At 36.2% G+C, this 17,953-nt stretch overlaps 1 protein-coding gene across 1 annotated transcript; it reads left to right on the top strand.

The window, feature by feature from the left end:
• Nucleotides 1-8,815: 8,815 nt before the first annotated feature.
• On the top strand, nucleotides 8,816-17,279 carry LOC120348094 (uncharacterized). The gene is made up of 8 exons (XM_039418210.2): nucleotides 8,816-9,624; nucleotides 10,097-10,266; nucleotides 11,188-11,284; nucleotides 12,535-12,634; nucleotides 13,237-13,378; nucleotides 13,990-14,278; nucleotides 14,717-14,872; nucleotides 15,201-17,279. The coding sequence occupies exons 1-8, from the start codon at nucleotides 8,846-8,848 to the stop codon at nucleotides 15,424-15,426; spliced, it is 1,959 nt and encodes a 652-aa protein (XP_039274144.2). The 5' UTR covers nucleotides 8,816-8,845; the 3' UTR covers nucleotides 15,427-17,279.
• The last annotated feature ends 674 nt before the right edge of the window (nucleotides 17,280-17,953 follow it).

Consider the following 17,953-nt stretch of genomic DNA (forward strand, 5'->3'; position numbering starts at 1 on the left):
TGCCAAAAAAATAAACGAATAAACCCCATGCAGGACAAGTGAGGGTCGGGGCAGAACACACATAAAAAAATCCGAAAAATAGAATATATTTTTTTTTGTTGTAGATGATATTGGGGAGAGTCAACTGTTTCGTTCTCACTGATTTCAATAGACTGTAACTAAAATTTACCTGAATTTAGAAGTATCATCAGCACATATGGTAATACATATCAGTGCTAACCCCATTGTAACCGCAGGAAAATAATTACATCAGACTTTAATAAACATAGACAGCCTGTCTGAGAAGTCAGATAACAAAACAATAAAAATCTCTAATCTACATTGTTACTATTAGCACTAATCTCCAACGCGTCATGTTTAACACAAAGCTATTATTAGATAAAAAAGCATTTACTAATTGATATTATTAATAATCGTAAATGAAATTGATCAAAGCAATATGGTTCACAAGTTGAGTCCATTCAACCGTTTTCGATGTAAACCGGGATGAAGGAAATTAGAACATTGTGAAAATATTTATATAGATCGAAATCTGTTATGCCTATATAGTACGCCACATTCTTACATAAGACCTTATCACACTTTCACCGCGGAGAACACAAAAGACAATCGGTACATGTGATACGTAACAAGGAGTCGTTCGAAGTCATGTGCAAAGTCAGCATACTTTTGATGCTACTACTCGCCAATTGCAGCCACGTTCTAAGTTTCTTTTTCATGATTTTCTCGTGAAATATTAATAACCGATTAATTTCCCAATTACCCAATATTTTGCGCACATACATTTTAACCCCCCAGAGAAGTAACGGGCCCCAGGTTGGGAACTGCATAAAATCTGTTAATTCATAATATGTATATATATTTTATGTAATCGCAATGAACGTTATATCGCCGGATGAGAACAAAACAGGCCTAAGTCACAATTTTAAGTTTTAAGAAAAACGCAAAAAATAATTTGGAATTTTTTTATTTTTGAATTTCTAGATATTCACACTTAGTAAAGACCTGAGCTCTGGTTATTTTAATGTGGATGTGAATATCTTTGTAGTCAATATTTTTTGGCACTTCAGCTTCAATTCCTTCCTGATTTTTTACCTCCATAAAGGATTTTGGTAAAACAAGGCTGAACAAATTCAGGAATTAAAGTTTTGGACATTTCATTTCTGATGTTCATGCCCATCATATTGGAACTCAGGACTATCTTTTTTCAATATTTTGGGGTTTTGAGCCATTTTCTACAAGGTGATGGTCTTGAAATCCTGAATTTTTCAATAATAAAAGTTTTAGCTGGACTTAGGCCCATTCTGTTCTTAACTTCTACAAAATATTATAGTCCTAAGTCCTAACATTTTTATTCTTGAGAAATTCAGGATTTCAAGACCACCACCTTGTGGAGCATGGCTTATAAGCCCAAAATATTGAAAAAAGTGAATTTTCCAAAAATGTGACTTAGACCCCTTCTCTTCTCATCCGGCGATACTGTATACAATTTCAAATTGATTTGTTAAGAAAATCGTTGAAATCAAAATTTTTCATTTTCATGAGTGGGCCCAAAACCGGTATTTTTTATATTTGAATATAATACAGAACTTTTTTACAATTCTATGATCAAAAATTGTTAATAAAGATTGAACCAAATGCACGTGTACGCAGTGATCATTTCACTCTTTTTCAAGAGCGTGCTAATTTCTCACGTTCATAAAGAGTAATAAAACTTGTTCGAGGTCAAATTTTCGTTTGCGTATTTCATTTTTCCGTACATATTGAACCATGTCGTGGCCTCGTATTAAAGCACACCGAAATTCTACTGACTGCATATGTTTTTACTTCGAGTTGTTTCAAGTTAAATTTGTCTCCTCGCTTCGTTACGCCCCGAGGCGCAAAGGGCTGAGATCTCTAACAAATAGTATTTTATTATTTTTCGCTGTCGTCTACCTGTAGCGTGATATGACAATTTAGCATACCGCTCAATTACTTAGCAGTGTCAGCTACTGATAGGTATCACAGAAAATGAGGTAATTTGGTAACGTTAGATTTAGTTGAGAGCATATAGGTAACTTATCGCATAGTTAACATGTGTCGCAGGTGTATAATCACCTATACGATAACTTGAAAATATTTTGAAGTCAATGCTAGACAATACTTGATAAAGTTTAATGGAATTAAGTTAGCCGAATGCTTTTTGTCTTGAGATGAACCTGATTGAAGACTCTCATTTTCGTTTCGCATATATTGACGTTCGGATATTTGTACCGAGTCTGCTTTTGTGTAATTTTATATTGTGACGTGTCACTGCATACGACGCTTTCATCCCTGTTTGATATTTGGCGGTTCGTTGTAACAATTTTAAAAATATTGAATTTTCAATCAAAATTTATTTAATAATATTCACCGGAGTACGCTACCGGTTTTCTAATGTATTTATTTATTCTTTGCCATAATTGGTTGATGATAAAAATCTATTGAAAAATGAATTATAGCTCATAAAATCTTCGAGTTCAACGCAGCAAATTTGGCGTTGCTGAACTTGCGAAAGCAGTTCATCCTATTGTCTAAAACTCGATATTGGAAAATTGGATGTTAATGGATAGAATTGTTGCGTTTAAAGTTCTTGTCAACTCCAACTGCTCTGATAACCATTATTTTTTAAAACCAGTGTGCTATTGAACAAAACATTAAAACTATTTTATATAAGTGTTTACTATTATAAACCAAATTGGTCACCTTTGTGAACTTGTCTAAACATTGTCTGTCCTTAAGTGTCATTATGGTTAGCTCAAGGATTTGGTTAGTTTGGTGTGTGTGTAGGTAAAGAGGCCCGATTAGATCAACAGGTAGTAGCCCTGACGCAACACGGCAAATCTAGTGTGTGATATATTGATAAGCTCTACCATACTCCAGTACTTCGCATTTCTAGGCATGTTTCGTTTCCAAGGGTCAAGGCCATCAAGGACGATTTCTGAAGGAAATTTGCAGGTCTGGCCATAGGATTCCCATGGGGAGCGTCTTGTAAGATGGGGCGGTGTGGAACAGGCATAAATTGGCATGAGATGGGACAGAAAAATATGGGTACTTCAGAAGTATGTGTACCTGGTTAGAGTTGAGCCATAATTTTATTCCGATTTTCCTCATTATAGTTCTATTACGAGTTCGGGGACTGTCTGTGTTAGCCAAGTAAATATACCCTTTGTTCATAGGTTTCAGTCCCTTTACAAAACTTAATGTAAGGTAGGCAAACGAAATTAGTTATCTCCATATTAGTACACACACTTCTGGTGCGCCGAATTCAGAAAGTTGTTGTTTTCCCGATACCCTATTACGTTATTTTCGTTACCATTAATTTCTCCCTACCATAATGGGGATTTACAATACGAATCACGGTTTCTATCATGGTGATTTCACATGAGATGTATATCAATTCTGCCTTGAAGGCAAATTCGATATTCGAACCATGCTCGGCTTTGTATAGTAATGAAATATTTTTATCCCGGGGTAATCCAAATCACTCAACTGCCGACAGTCGGGAAATTTCCGCTTGATTTATTATAAAACTTCAGTAATACATAAGCAAACAATACACTTTACATATTCAGATCTCCACGAAGTTTAACTGAATAGTATTTGAATAGTAAGTAATATGTAGATTTATTTCCCATCTACTCTGCGAATTTTCGGCACTCCCGTAGTGTAGGTACCATGCATGTTAGGGTAAGACCAATTTTATTCCAATTTTTCTTATTTTAGTTACATTAAGAGTTCGGCGACTGTCTGTGTTAGCCAATCAGTCCCTGTACACAACTTGACGTGAAGTAAGAGAATAAAATTAGTTACCTTCATGTTGGTATGATCGATATCGATTTTCTCCACCAACCACGTGTCCATGCGTCTGAAGGCTGATATCGCGAGGCATGTCCTTTCACGTAGTGGTTCAATTCATTGATAAAAGCATGTTGATTTTGTTAACGTTTTAAAAGTATATATGGTTCAAAATTCAACAACCGTAAATGACAAAATACAGACTCAAATACGTGACTAAAGAACGAAAGAATATCGTGAACGTAACTTAATAGATGGTAAATAACTGGAAATAAATTTTGTTGCTGCTGAAATAAGGGGCGGGGGGGATGGGGGAGTCAATAAGACGGCTTACCCATACGGCCTCTCGTCCGGTTTACGATTTCATGTCGGGTTTTAAATTAGTTGAGTAGTTAGTTATTTGTTTTCGGAAGCATGGACTTGAATCTCTCAGAATAGGTATTTTCACTCTCTCCTTGCGTTATAATCATACGAATCCACTTGTACAAAGGGACAGAGCGAGGAAAGGTTGTTAGTGTCACGTACTCCGACTTATAGTCAATTTTATATACTTTTATGTGTTGTATACTTATGCTATATATGTAGGTTGGTTGTTAAATAGGCTTGTTGCTTTGCTTATCATAGTTTATATACTTGTGTCAAGAAGTCTGGCCGACCCGTTGCAGAAGTGCATTTGTGTTATTGTGCAGCGAGACTAACTGAATATTGAATTTGGGAACAAGTACTTAGAGAATTTCTTCAACCACTCCTTGCATTATAATCATACGAATCCACTGCCGCAAAACCATAGAAAAAGATATGTAGTTAGTCCCTCTGAAACCCAATTTATAGCACAAATAATAAAAGACATAAAATCTTATCATTATCGTTTTCCAAATTTTCCCCGTTTGCCATTCAATTCATTGCATTGTACTCAAGCACGTTGTTCGCCTATATGTTTGATTCAAGTGCCATAAATCTTTTTATTTCTTGTGTATTTAGTCTGATCCGTTCTGCTTGTTGAGCTTTATTATTTCTGTTCAGTGTAAGGGTAGGTTGTCGGTAGGAATTCCCGAATCGAAAGAGTTTTCAGAAATACTTGAGTTGTAATGCGAATTAGAATTATAAAACGTTATATTCTGGATTTGAACAACTTACTAAAAAAATACTAACAGAATTCTCGTCGCGTCTCCTTCAGTACAGACTTGATCTCGTTTTAGACGAGAAATCGATGAGGCGTGACGTGACAGCACTGATACCTTTTGCTAAAATACAAATTATTCTGACCAAATTCCTATTTTGAAGATGAGAATTGAACGATATTAGAGTGCGAGGATAGCGTTGTGTAGTGTTAGGTAGTGTTTCATACACTCTTAGTCGCGAGTAAGGTCGCGCCACTGGCAATCTAGGGTCGAACAATAAAACTGAGTTAAATTTCACCTGTGGTTAGCTAATGAGTTACGAGTTATTCACCTATAGATTACTCAAGTCACTCCGAAGCTCTGACAAATGCTACCCTAGGTTTTACTCGAGTTGAGGCATTCGAGTTTTTCAAACACCGATGTAATCCAGCATTACATTTCAATTATAAAATCGAACTTTCAATAATTGAAAGCAAAACCTTTCTGTTCAATTTGTGCCACAGCGTTCACTTCGGGCAACGCAGCTCGTTACAAACAAGCATGAAAATTGCGAGATTATCCAAAGGATTATTCTTGTGAGACTGAAACTACGAGATCATTTAGCAAGTTATAATATCTGTATTGAAATTCTAAAATATCGGTTTTCGAGGCTGCCATGCCAATGCAATTTTAAATTTTTATGAACAATGATTACTTGACTTTGAGATCAGCGTTGGGCTGTTACTGTGTGTACAAATGGATTTTATTCTATGTGACACAGCGATGTCTTTATCAGAAAAGCATTATTAGTTGTTACAATTCTTGTAAGGTCAAAGGATTGTAGCCGTTCCTTGATTGGTTTCCTAATTCAATAATACTTCGAATCGTAACAGGGACGATATTACGTAGCGATCGCATGCAATATTTACTATTCAGAAGAGAACATTTGGCATAAACCATTTCAGAGCTGTAAAATTATAATATTACGTCATTTTATAGTGACGTCACTTTTCTTTTATGACGCCATGTTTTATAATACACAGTTCAACGAAATCTTGGCTAGGCTTAGCAGCCTTTGTAGATCACACTACGCGGACAAGCACGGGCTTTTAGATTTTCATCCCACATTTCGATCGACGGTCGAAAAAATCGTATTGTTGACAATGAGCTTATGTGTACAGACATATGAAGGATCTAAATGTAATGTGTTTAATTTTAATACATTCTCGAGAAATATACGTGACTATGGCGTCGTCGTGCCATCTGTTACTGTTTGATCGTTTTTTATATATTTCCAGTGATTGTCGTTTTATTTCTGGGTTTCTGGGTTAATTAAATACAGATTGCACGTTCAAATAATAGCAAAGACAGGGAAATTATTTGTAGTGATTCTAAACCCTTCTTTGATTAAAGTCGCTTTACAGTTTTAAATTCACAATATGACGTCATAGTTTATGATGACGCCACATTATATTACTGCTTGACAGACCCGTGTCAACGAGAGGATAGAATTCACGTTTCCAAAGACGACGTAAAATTATTTTTGTACGGATAATTGGTAGCTCTTTTAGCTTGACACTTTGAGTGCAGTAGTCGGATCTTTTGTAGAAAGCACCCACCACTAATGCAAAAATGTGAGACACAAAAAAACACCCCGCCAGTCGCCACGTTCTTAAATAACAAAATTAGTAATTACCTATCGATCTTGATCGGTAAGTATGTTGATAGGTATTTGTCTGTCTGTTTGTCTGTGTGTTAGATGCATGCGATATCTCACGAACGTGAGATTGGATCTGCTGCAGATTTTGCATGTGCATTCATCATAGCTCGGATGAGAAGCCTATTGATTTTGGATGGATTATGTCGTATAATTAGCGAGTTATTAATTAATTAGTGATGGACTTACACTATGGAGTAAGACCACTGTTTTGGGGGATCCCCTAACCTTCGATCGATAAGTCTTCGGTTTCCAACCGAATTCTAGTTATTCAGTTAAGGTTAGAAATGATTTAAATTCCCAGTGCAATCTGCATTCCTAACCCTAACTCGATAATTACTAATCATTTTTATTTTGAGCGTTGACGGGGACTTTATACAAAAGATCACAGTGGACTTGGGGGTACTCCTGGAGTGTGCGCACCAAGATGTCGCACAACCTGAACCCTAACCTTGTACACAGGTTGTGCGCCATCTTGGTGCGCATACTTCAGGAGGTCCGATTTGGGTCTGATACGGCTTCGTAACATTGTCAAGCTAAAAAATGTATCCATAGTGGGAAAAGTAATGAGTGTAACCACTTGCTTACTTCTTATTGTTATGAAATTTGTGATTTCTTTTTTCTCATGTTTTAAACCAGCCTAGGACTCAAAAATTACTGTCGGGCTTCGAATCGGACGCACATCTTGAAGGACAATTATTAAATGGCGATAATCTTACCTGGTGAAGCATGACTATAAAATGGCGTTATCAAACTAGAAACAGATTCATTTACGACTCTTCTTCGTCATGAACAGTATTGTCCAACCAATTGGTAGCGACCCAGTGGAAACATTCTTCTTGTTGTCACTCGTTCTTTCAACAAAACTTACAAGCTACTCGTTTTATTTTTTAGTTAATTTTGTTGTTTATTTTATATTTGGTATTGAAGTGTTGCACAACAGTAACTGTATACGTGGGATGTATCGCAGCGTGAAAACAACTTTGCAGCATATATTTTGTTTCGCTTGAGTAAAAACAGCTTTCTCACATTGTTTTATACTAGATGTACTAGGGTATTGTGTACTGAACTGCAAGTTCTTTTTCCTTGTTTACTTTCTATTCTACGGATCCGTATGTGTCAGTTGTTACAAGGATGCTTGAACAAGATAGTATTATAAAGATAAATATGAATAATCTCTTGCTGTTATCAAGCCATATCTTGTTTTATTTGAAGAAGTTAGACTATGATCTAACGAAAACTCATAAACAAACTTACTATTTCGTGAAAAGAGATTATGTTAATCATGTTTTATATTAGTCATTCAATTTTGCAACCTTAAAAGTACACATGCAATTTATAGTATTTGAGCATATCCTTTGGTTGCTTGATGGAACCACTGGTCTAGAAATCCTCAAGTCTAAGCGATATTGTATGGTTAAAATTTTACAAAGAAAGTGTTCCATTAAAAGAAAGTTAGTTTATCGTTATATCTTCAATTAATTCTCGCCAGCTTTAACGTAATTTCCAATCGGCTTATTTTCATTATTGATACCCCGACGTGACAATAAGATATGTTAAAGGAAATTGGGCAAAATTGCTTCAAAAGCCGGGCGTTCCGGGTCATTAAAAAAGATAATATCAAATCAGGGCATTACTGAATTATGCTACTATAAAATAAAATAAAAACAATATGGAATTTTCAAGTAATGCTAACAGATTTTACGATATGAATGCGGCTATTCACTTGAGTGCTCCATTTCTTGATATTAATACTCTCTCCCTTCGCGTATTTTGAGCCAAAATAAATTAATTAAACATACTTAGAATAACAGTTAATTTTTTGGAGGTAAACGCTATTATATATATATATATATATGATAAATACTTTGATAAATATACATTCATTATCTTTGTATAATACGTAGTTATATCTCATATGCTTTGAACGAGGCTCTGGGAAAAGAGTTACTGCTAGGTAAAGGTCTTTGTAAATCTGCCCGGTTCGGCATTGCCACTTTACCACACACTGGGTGAGGTGGTGGACATGGGATTAGGTCCAGGAATATTTAAGCTGCCATCATAGCTAATTCTATTGCTTTCACCACTGAGCCACCGCACATACTATATTAAAAATTAAGTCCTAGCTATGAGAAAGCGATGCGCAAGTTAATGCTTTATCTTGTATTCAATTTATTTCAGGATATATACTATAATTTGAAGTTAAATATTGATGAAAATGACGAAAACGAAAGATAAAAAGAAGAAAAAGTTGGAAACTCAAGAATCAGATTATCCTGATAAAATAAATCCTTTCGGATCGGGAGAAAAATTAAGTAAAAATAGAAACAAGAAAAAGGATAAAGAGACAAATCCTTTTTTAATGAAACCAACAAAAAGCACAAAAAAGAGAGAAAAGGCAGAAAAGAAAGAACTTAAAAAAGAGCAGAAACGAGAGAAAAAGGAAGTCAAAAAGAACGCAAAAGGAAAAAAGGCAGAATCAAAGAACACTGAAATTCCAAAAATAGACTTGGGTACAGAGACAGACAACGTTCCAGAAAGTAATCCTACTTGTGGAATAAGTACTAAAGACACTAACAATGTCATAACACCGCGACAGATTGGCACTATTGGTTCATACGATCCTCCAATGCGTGACTCAAAAAAGGAACCACTGTTTTCCAGAGACGCTCAAGTGTCTAGAACTTTAGATGGCCGTAGCCCTACTAGACACGAACAGCCGTCCCCCATCCTACCAAATAAACGAATACTGGAATTAAAAACAAGTCGAGAACGTGGAACAAGTCAAAATGCATCATTGCCGGATTTAACACACAAACCCCATTATCAGTATCGACCTACCAAGTCAAATAGTAATCAAAATATGAAAGAAATTGGCACAACGGGAACGCGAGATACGACGCCTCTTCCACCTCCAAAACAGCGTCCAGTGTCTCTGGAAGTTCAATCATCGCTCAATCCCAACAAATGGAGTCCCGTGATAGAAAACAGGTAACACAACTGGGATATCGACATTTTTTTAAAATATTTTTACGCTTTTTCATGGCGCCCCGAGCGCGCTTATTGACAACAAACTGAACGCTCTTTTTTGTTTATCAATCTCATTTCTACTCGAACTGCGCCACGGGTAATTTCTTTTGAATATGGATCCTTAACAATCAAGGCCTTCTCAGAAACACTACAAAATTAGGTACTCCAGGAGTATGGGCACCAAGATGGCGGACACTGGAACGCAGTATGTGTACCAGATTAGGATTAGGCCATAATTTTATTCCAATTTTTCTTGTTTTAGTTCGGGGAGTAGCCAAGTGACTCCCGTAGTATTTTTACCTGAAGTTATGGCCTAACCCCAACCTGATACACATACTACGTTCCTTTGTCCACCTACTTGGTGCACATGTTTCTGGAGCGCCAAAATTATACTAAATTTAATGATATCTTATTAAAGTGTATTCAATTCTAGGTCACCATCACCTCTTATTCCTCGTCCACACACCGAAGATAGTGACGTAAAAATGTATCGAACAGCCTCAATAAGTAAGAAAGGGAAAGATAAAAAGAAGAAAAAAAGATTGAAAAAACTTTTAAAGAAAAAAAAGAAAAAGGGCGGGAAATCAAACGATGTGATAGAAGGTCAGATGATGTTTACGTTGAACGTTTGTTAACGTGTTAAAATTTGTCTTAGCACTCAATGAAATCAGCCCAGAGATCTGGGCTACTTAACTGGCGGACCGCGGTCTAAATCTGGACCATTCAATTTGGACCGCGTCTGCTTGTATATATATTTTCGCAATAGAGGAATCGTTTTAAAGTTTTAGATGACTTTGATACGATTTAAATACACAGCTACCGATGTGCAACATTTGTGTCCATATTTGTGAGCCATTCATTGCTCTTGTATTTAATTTAATATTGCATTTGAAATTTCGTTTATTCAATAAAATAAATTTTCTGTAATGTCCGGACCCCAGTAATTTTGAAGTTTTTTAAACGGACCTTTGGTGAAAATAGTTGAGTAGCTCTGACATAGATGGCTCCGTGGTTGGTAATAGGAGATCCACGTACATCATAGCCTTCCGCTAAATATAGGCAACTACCAGGCCACAAAGAGAAATATTATAGTCCGTAGTCCAGTAGTCCTTGTCCGTAGTCCAAGTCTATTATAGTCCGTTTCCCAAAATAAGTTTAAACACTTTCACCAATATTTTTCACGAATTCTCAAGGCGGTAGAAAATATAATTTTTGAAAATATTGCGTAGCTTAAACGCGCTTTGCGCGACAACGATTCGGAATTTTTTTTACGTGTGTTCAAAAGAGGGTTACTCAATATAATATCGTCTGAATGAATATTTAAGCTCACACATATACAACCTTTGGTTGGATCAGATGATATAAGAAAACATTTTGGTCGTTTCGGGTTCTGACCGACCTCACATATTGATAAGTGACAAATATTAAATGGCTGTGTACATGTTTGTGTTTACCTTCATTTTTTCCTGTGAAATTTATCGCGGAAAATTCTTAACAACTCTTAACCCAACTTTTATTTATTAGAACAAGGTGCCACAGAACAAGTTGTGATGAGAAGGCCAAAAGTTCATGACATTGAGACTCTTAGAAGAGAAGCGGAGGAAGTGAAAGAGATAGCAAGGTAACTAAAGCTAGAGAAACGCCGGTTTTAGCTCTTATGAAACATATGAAAATGCATGTGTGAATCAAGAGCGTTTTTTAATTACCACTGCTGCAATCAAGTCCAGGTACACGCAGCGATTAATATCCAATGATATGAAAAACTCTCTACAGACTTACTCCGCTGTCAAAGTTATACAAACTTACAATTTTATCCATTTCGGTTGGTCAATTTGGAAAAAAGATCGCTTGCAAGCAAAAATGTTGGGTACGAACATATCCTGCAAAATTGCTTAAAATTGTTAAAATGTCCGGCCATGGCTACGCCTATTGTGAGTATAGCCTTAGTTCGTGACGGGACTATACATTTTAGGAGTTGCCGTAATTGCCGTGCGTCATAATTTGAAATTTAATGTGACGATTGTTTATTGGCGGAATGTGCATATTTGGCCTAGTAGTACATGAAGTTTACCGACCATCGCTATCATTATAGTGTGGAATTGCGCGTTAATAAATACAGATTGACACAAGGCTTTCCTTCATAAACTATAGAACACCATTGCAATTGGTCTTTCGAGTCGAACTGTATTCCGATATAGAGTGAGGTATGGGCATTTTCGTCTCAAGCGTTATTTAATAAGAACCAAAAACGCCCGTTATTTATTAAGAACCAAAAACACCCGTCATTTAATAAGAACCAAAAACGCCCGTTATTTATTAAGAACCAAAAACACCCGTTATTTAATAAGAACCAAAAACGCCCGTTATTTAACAAGAACCAAAAACGCCCATGCGGAATGACTGTGAAAGGAGATCGATGACGACAATAAATCGAGCGCTTTGTCGGGGCAAAGTACATATTTGACTTGTCATTATCGTAAAGATTTATACAAAAAGCATAAAACGCTGACAATGAAAGTGCCCCGTTACATCGCTCAATAATTGATTACATTAATAACTTGTTTCCCAGGCGAGAAGGAATTCCTCCATAGTGAGGAAATTCACGTTTTTGAGGGGGTGTTTTGTAATTGGCTCCGTATTAACAATATTCTTTATTATTACTATAATACTTATTATTGATCTGCACAAAAGCATGAGTACGACTTGCACATACCACTAGCTAATGATATTTTAAAGATTGAACAAATAAAGTAGTTTTATGCACATGGTGGGAGGATAACATAGTCCTAAAATAAACGAAAAGAGACGTTAAAGAAATTGATTGGGAACCACTCCATAAGATCCTAGCTATTAAAATTAAATATTTTCCAGGACGAGCATCATAAATATGGTGGAACAACGAAATTCAGCGTTAGACAGACTTACTGCGAACACGGCACAGCTTGAAGAATTTGCTCATGGTTTTGCTACGGTAAGACTTAGCGGGATTTTTTTTATTCATTCGGACTGTTCCTAGCACTATGTTGATTGGCACGAACATGCTCCCAGTGCGACCGACAGTCACAATATGTGACCACCATAACTACAAAATGTTACGATAAAGTACGTCGAGGTGACATAATAAACTAGATATCGATAAAATAAAAACGGCTCAGGGCACCGATATGAGGGCAACCAAGGCGATGGAAGCGAGTCCAGGCCTTTCAAATTACACATCACGGGTATCACCAAGAGGATAACAAATTGGGTACGCAATGTATAACCGGAAAATTCCCTGTCCTTCCTGAAATAGTATCCCCTCGCGTATGGCTGATTGTAGAGAGCCTTTTCGTAGCAAAAGGTGTAAATAAGCGTCATATAAAAACCAAAAACCTTTCACATGGGATAACAGCTAAGATTACTTCGAGTATCAATGTCCTTACGTTTGACACAATCAGCAGCGCAATTCTAGAATTATGAACAAACAAACCAGTGTGTAAACTGGGGTTTTAAACAGCTCTGCCGAACTCATGCTTGGCCTTGTAGGTGTGAGCGCTTTCTGTCCTATTAAATGTACAAAATAATTTCCTTCAGTGTGCCCAAGAAGCAAGATTAAAACAGCAAGCCCGCGTAACATGCTGTGGAATAGGAAGTAAATGGAAAGTTTGCTGGTACATTTGCGCTTGTCAAGGGAAAATAAAAAGGCGGAAACGCAAACAACAGAAAAATGGAAAAGGTAATTTAATATTACTGTGTTTATAAATCATAAATCGAGTAACGTTCTTGTTATTAGTTTTCGCTTGGCCACCGAGTCACGTTAATTCAACATTCAAATTTTAGCCTATAATATTTGAAGACGCTATTTTTAATCTAAATTAATCTACTCAAGATTAACCATATGAAAATGACATTTGGATAAATTCGAATAACACACATTGCGGTTTGTTTTTCCGATAGATAGAACGATAATAAAATAATACATAAATGTCTTTAAGTAAATACAAATTTTAGAAAACTAGGACATTGACATCCGGATCGAACTTGTGAAAATAAATATGGGTTTTCATTATGGACACCCTTGTCTGTAGACAAGGCCTTGGGTTGAACGAATAAAATCACTAGCCCATGGGTTCATCTTTATACTTGAACGCATTCATTCAAAACTGAAAAAGCTATTTCATTCGCAAGCATTTAAAATAAGTCAAGTCGTGTGGTCCTTTATAAATTTAATTTCAAGCTGATGTAAGTAATCGCTCTTTGCCAACTGAGAAGTAAAAAGTTTGCGAAATACATTTTTGAAATCAAAATCAAAGCAAGAGTTGATCAATCAACAAATACACTTTTTAGCAATTCCAGAGGCAGAGGAGCTTCTAGAAGACGATGATTACTATAGACCGGCAAACACTGAAAGTTCCAGGGTAAAACAAGAAAACGAAATAGACGCCCAGGTCGAAACGAATCCATTTTTGTCAAAATCTAACTCACCGACTGTTTCATATTCGCAAGATGGCAACAAGGAGCAATCACAGCAGCAGTCTAATACATTAAAAAGCAAGTTGTTGAAATTACCTAAAACACTCCGTGGATCGTTACCTAGTCTTGTTGATGACTACCCACCACCAGGAAGATCATTGAGGTGAAGAAAAAAACTTTCAAACAAATTAAAAATTTGAACCACTGTTAAAGTTATCCACTCACATCAAATTTTATAATTTCACACGCAAATAAAACGACGTCTTGGAGTTACCGCCACAGTTTAAAAATCCCCAGGATTCAATTCCCACAACCATCGTAAATTGTTGCAGTTGATGTGATTAATATTTGATAAAACATCTGTATTTATTTTGTAAAACGGATCCACAGCAAGTATGCACGCAGCTATTTCGGTTCTATGATATTACGACAACATTATTTTTGCTAATTCTGCTGATGAAATTAGTTTTGAACTTTCGTACAAGTTTCACTCATCATAAAATATACTCTCGTATATCAGGCCATTTCCCTTTTACAAATACAGAGTATTAGTTACATCTACATGAAATTGAATAGCCTGATATGTTTATAAATATTTTAGGAGCATGGCCAACATTGACCCACGCGAGAGGAAGTCGTCATCTGTTAGCGCGCTGCACGAAATCGTCAAGAAAAGGGGGAAAAAAGAAAGGTTGAAACGAGACATATTAGAGGAGGAAGCCCGGGACGAACTTCCACCAATGTCGAGACCACTGAGGTAATTTATCGTCATATTTAACCATAATCAGGGTAAAATTAGTACCAAAGGAAGGTCTGAAATCTTAGCGCTTCTAACTTTAACAAGAGTATACATGATAATCAGAAAAAATAATTTAGAAATACCAGTTGCATGTAATTTTCGTCGTCTTCGACTTAACAGAATTGACAGTTTGAAATGAAATTTATACAATATGGGTTACCTCAAAGTTATATTTTCCAGAAGAAATGTCTTATTAATACACATTCTTATTAAGTATGACTTTCATATATCGTTTTCCATTATTAACAATAAGTAATGAGATAATACATGTATTTCTTTTTTACAGTTATCTATCCAACATCGATCCTCGACAGCGAAAATCTTCATCGGTGAGTGCGCTGAACGAAATCAAGAAATCGAGAGCGGAGAAAAGGAGAGAAGAGAAAGAAAAAAAAGAAAAACTGCAGCAAAGAGAAAAACGAGAAAAAGACATTGATAAATTTGCGTCACAATACACTGATGAAGCGACCAAAAAGAAAGTCGCAGAGTTGTTGAAATTAGACTTATCGTAACAACTTTTATGCACTCGTCTATTTGAGGAGTGGGCAACTTACGGCCCGCGGGCCAAATGCGGTTCACAAGGAAAATTGTTTGGCCCGCGGACAAGTGCCAAGTTGGAATGGCGTGCGGTCCGTGAAAGTACTTAATTTAGTCTAATCTGATGCGTGCGATTAATTCCAAACTTTTTGCTTTGCAAAGACTATACACGAGTCTAATGCCTATGATAATACAATGGCCTAACGGCCAGCTTGTACGACGCGAACAACGCATGTCATACGATATAAATCCAACATTTTTGTGCCTGCAACTACTAGAATGTCTATGTTGAATAAAAGTGCAGCCCGCGGTTTTACGCAGTTATTTGTATCTGGCCCTCCTGTATTAAAAGTTGCACACCTACGGTCTATTTTTGTCGCAGTTTTTTCTTTCTATTCTTTCTAAAACATCTGCCACAATAAAAACAAAAGATCCGAGGCTCGACTTCGGCTTTATTCTTATTTTAAAAACAGCATTAAATCAACTTCAAGTGAAATAAGTTCAACATAAACTGCTCACACGAAACACAAAACTCGACTGTCTGGTTACCGCCAGAACGTGGAAGACGATGCCTTCGCATCCTCGCATTCGGGGTTAATCATTACGCAACATAGCAATTGAAAATCATTACTTAAAACAGCAATAACAAATTACAAAAACAGGAAAACAAAGAATCATGAACACACGGAAAAAATACTATCGCATTTTACCTGCTAATGTAATCGAACAGGAGTTTGGAATTAAGGCTTTTCTGTTAATATTGAAAGTTTTTTAACGCGGAGGGTGGGAAATCTTAAACTTCAGCTCAGCGCGATTTGTCACCGACGCAATTTTCATACTCAGTAAATTTAGTATGCACAGTCGGACCACAAATCATGATGAAAATTCCACTGGTGAACGCGAGTCGGATTAGACCTATTGTAACATCATCCCAAACTAATCGATTTTCCTCCGCTACCAATAATCGATTAGGAATGTGGAATCGGATTCAGGCTTTTCTGTTAATATTGGAGCCAGGAGTGGGCGTTATGTTTTTAAAGCGAGGATTCGTAAATTTTAAACCCTGATTCGACATAGTTTGCAACCCACACAATAACTTGGGAAAATTTGTTATTTGTGAATGAGCATTCTTTTTTGTACTCGTGTACCAGGCTAGGCCCTAATTTTATTCCGCTTCTCTCAATTTTTAGTTCTATTACAAGTTCAGGGACTCGTGTTAGCCAAGTGAATATCCCCCTGCACATAGACTTCAGTCCCTCTTCGCAACTTGATGTAAAGTAGGCGAACAAAATTAGTTACCTCCATATTGGTTACACATACTTCTGGAGCGCCAATTTTTTTATTCATGAGTAGGATTCGAAACAATGATGTAAATTTTCACTACATGGTAATCTTGAATCGAATTGAACCATCACCCACCTAGTTCTATACTAGATATTTACTGCATACATTTACTACATATATTCAAAATAAACGAATTTCATATCTTGCATTTGTACTTTTACCAGCTTGTAATGCTTCATATGTGGGCTGACAATGATTGCTTTTTGTTTTACACTGATAAACTTTTTTGAACGTTCTCTATTATTCTATGTTGTTACATTTAAGTACATTCCCCAGAAGAAAAAATATTTGATTCAGAAAACTTTCAATGGCTCATCGGCAGCTATGGCACCCGTAATATCTTATGAAGTATGATCTACATTAAATTCTAATTTGTATTTTATTTGCCAATCTGCAGTTCTGCTAACTTATTTTTTATATCTTTATCCTTTTTTCCTTATGTCGTTTATTTCATCAAATAAAATTTTTGAGTTCGACAACAACAACAATTGATATAAAAAAAACTACGATGAAAATGCTATTTTATTTTAATAAAAAAAAAATTACTCACAAACACACAACGACAACAGCTACGCACCAATTTGCAGGTCGAGGATAGTACAATACGTCTAATTGCTATAAGGCAGTGAAGAATTTGTGAGCGATTTTTGCGCTCCTTGCATTTTCAAGTTTATAACAGAAATGCGGATAAAATATAAAGGCTACATAAGACCTAACCTAACCTAATAGTGAACACTTGTGAAGAATAAATGTCATGCACACACTTACCAGTACCAGTATCATTCTATCCTTATCATATTTTACTTTTAGAAATCACGTTAAATAAAGAAAGGAAAATAAACAAGATATCTACGTGGAAACTCGCTTCCGATACTCCAGTTAACGCCAGTAAGGACGATTGTTACATCTTGGGTCGATCCCCATCCCCGGCACAGCCCATAAGTTTTTTTCGGTACTGTTACAATTGTTCGTGCTTTGCAACAAATTATACGAAACGTGAACAACAACCAACTCCTAAAAGAAATAAATCAAAGGATGATTACCTTTGCTAGCTGCGCTTGTGGAGCGCGGGAAGAACGGCTACACGCATGATCAAGTTGATTGAAGGGTTTACACACAAAAAATTCGAAGTGAAACAGTATTTCAAGACGGAAAAAT

This window comes from Styela clava, chromosome 11 (genome assembly GCF_964204865.1).
Source record: "Styela clava chromosome 11, kaStyClav1.hap1.2, whole genome shotgun sequence".
In the NCBI taxonomy this organism is placed as follows: Eukaryota; Metazoa; Chordata; class Ascidiacea; order Stolidobranchia; family Styelidae; genus Styela; species Styela clava.

What these genes read in the sequence shown, in the direction of transcription:
- LOC120348094 (XM_039418210.2), top strand. Translation starts at nt 8,846, where the DNA reads ATGAAAATGACGAAAACGAAAGATAAAAAGAAGAAAAAGTTGGAAACT. An exon ending in ATCAAACGATGTGATAGAAG is followed by an intron (nt 10,267 to 11,187) that starts GTCAGATGATGT and finishes TTTATTTATTAG; the next exon opens with AACAAGGTGCCACAGAACAA. An exon ending in CCACCAGGAAGATCATTGAG is followed by an intron (nt 14,279 to 14,716) that starts GTGAAGAAAAAA and finishes TAAATATTTTAG; the next exon opens with GAGCATGGCCAACATTGACC.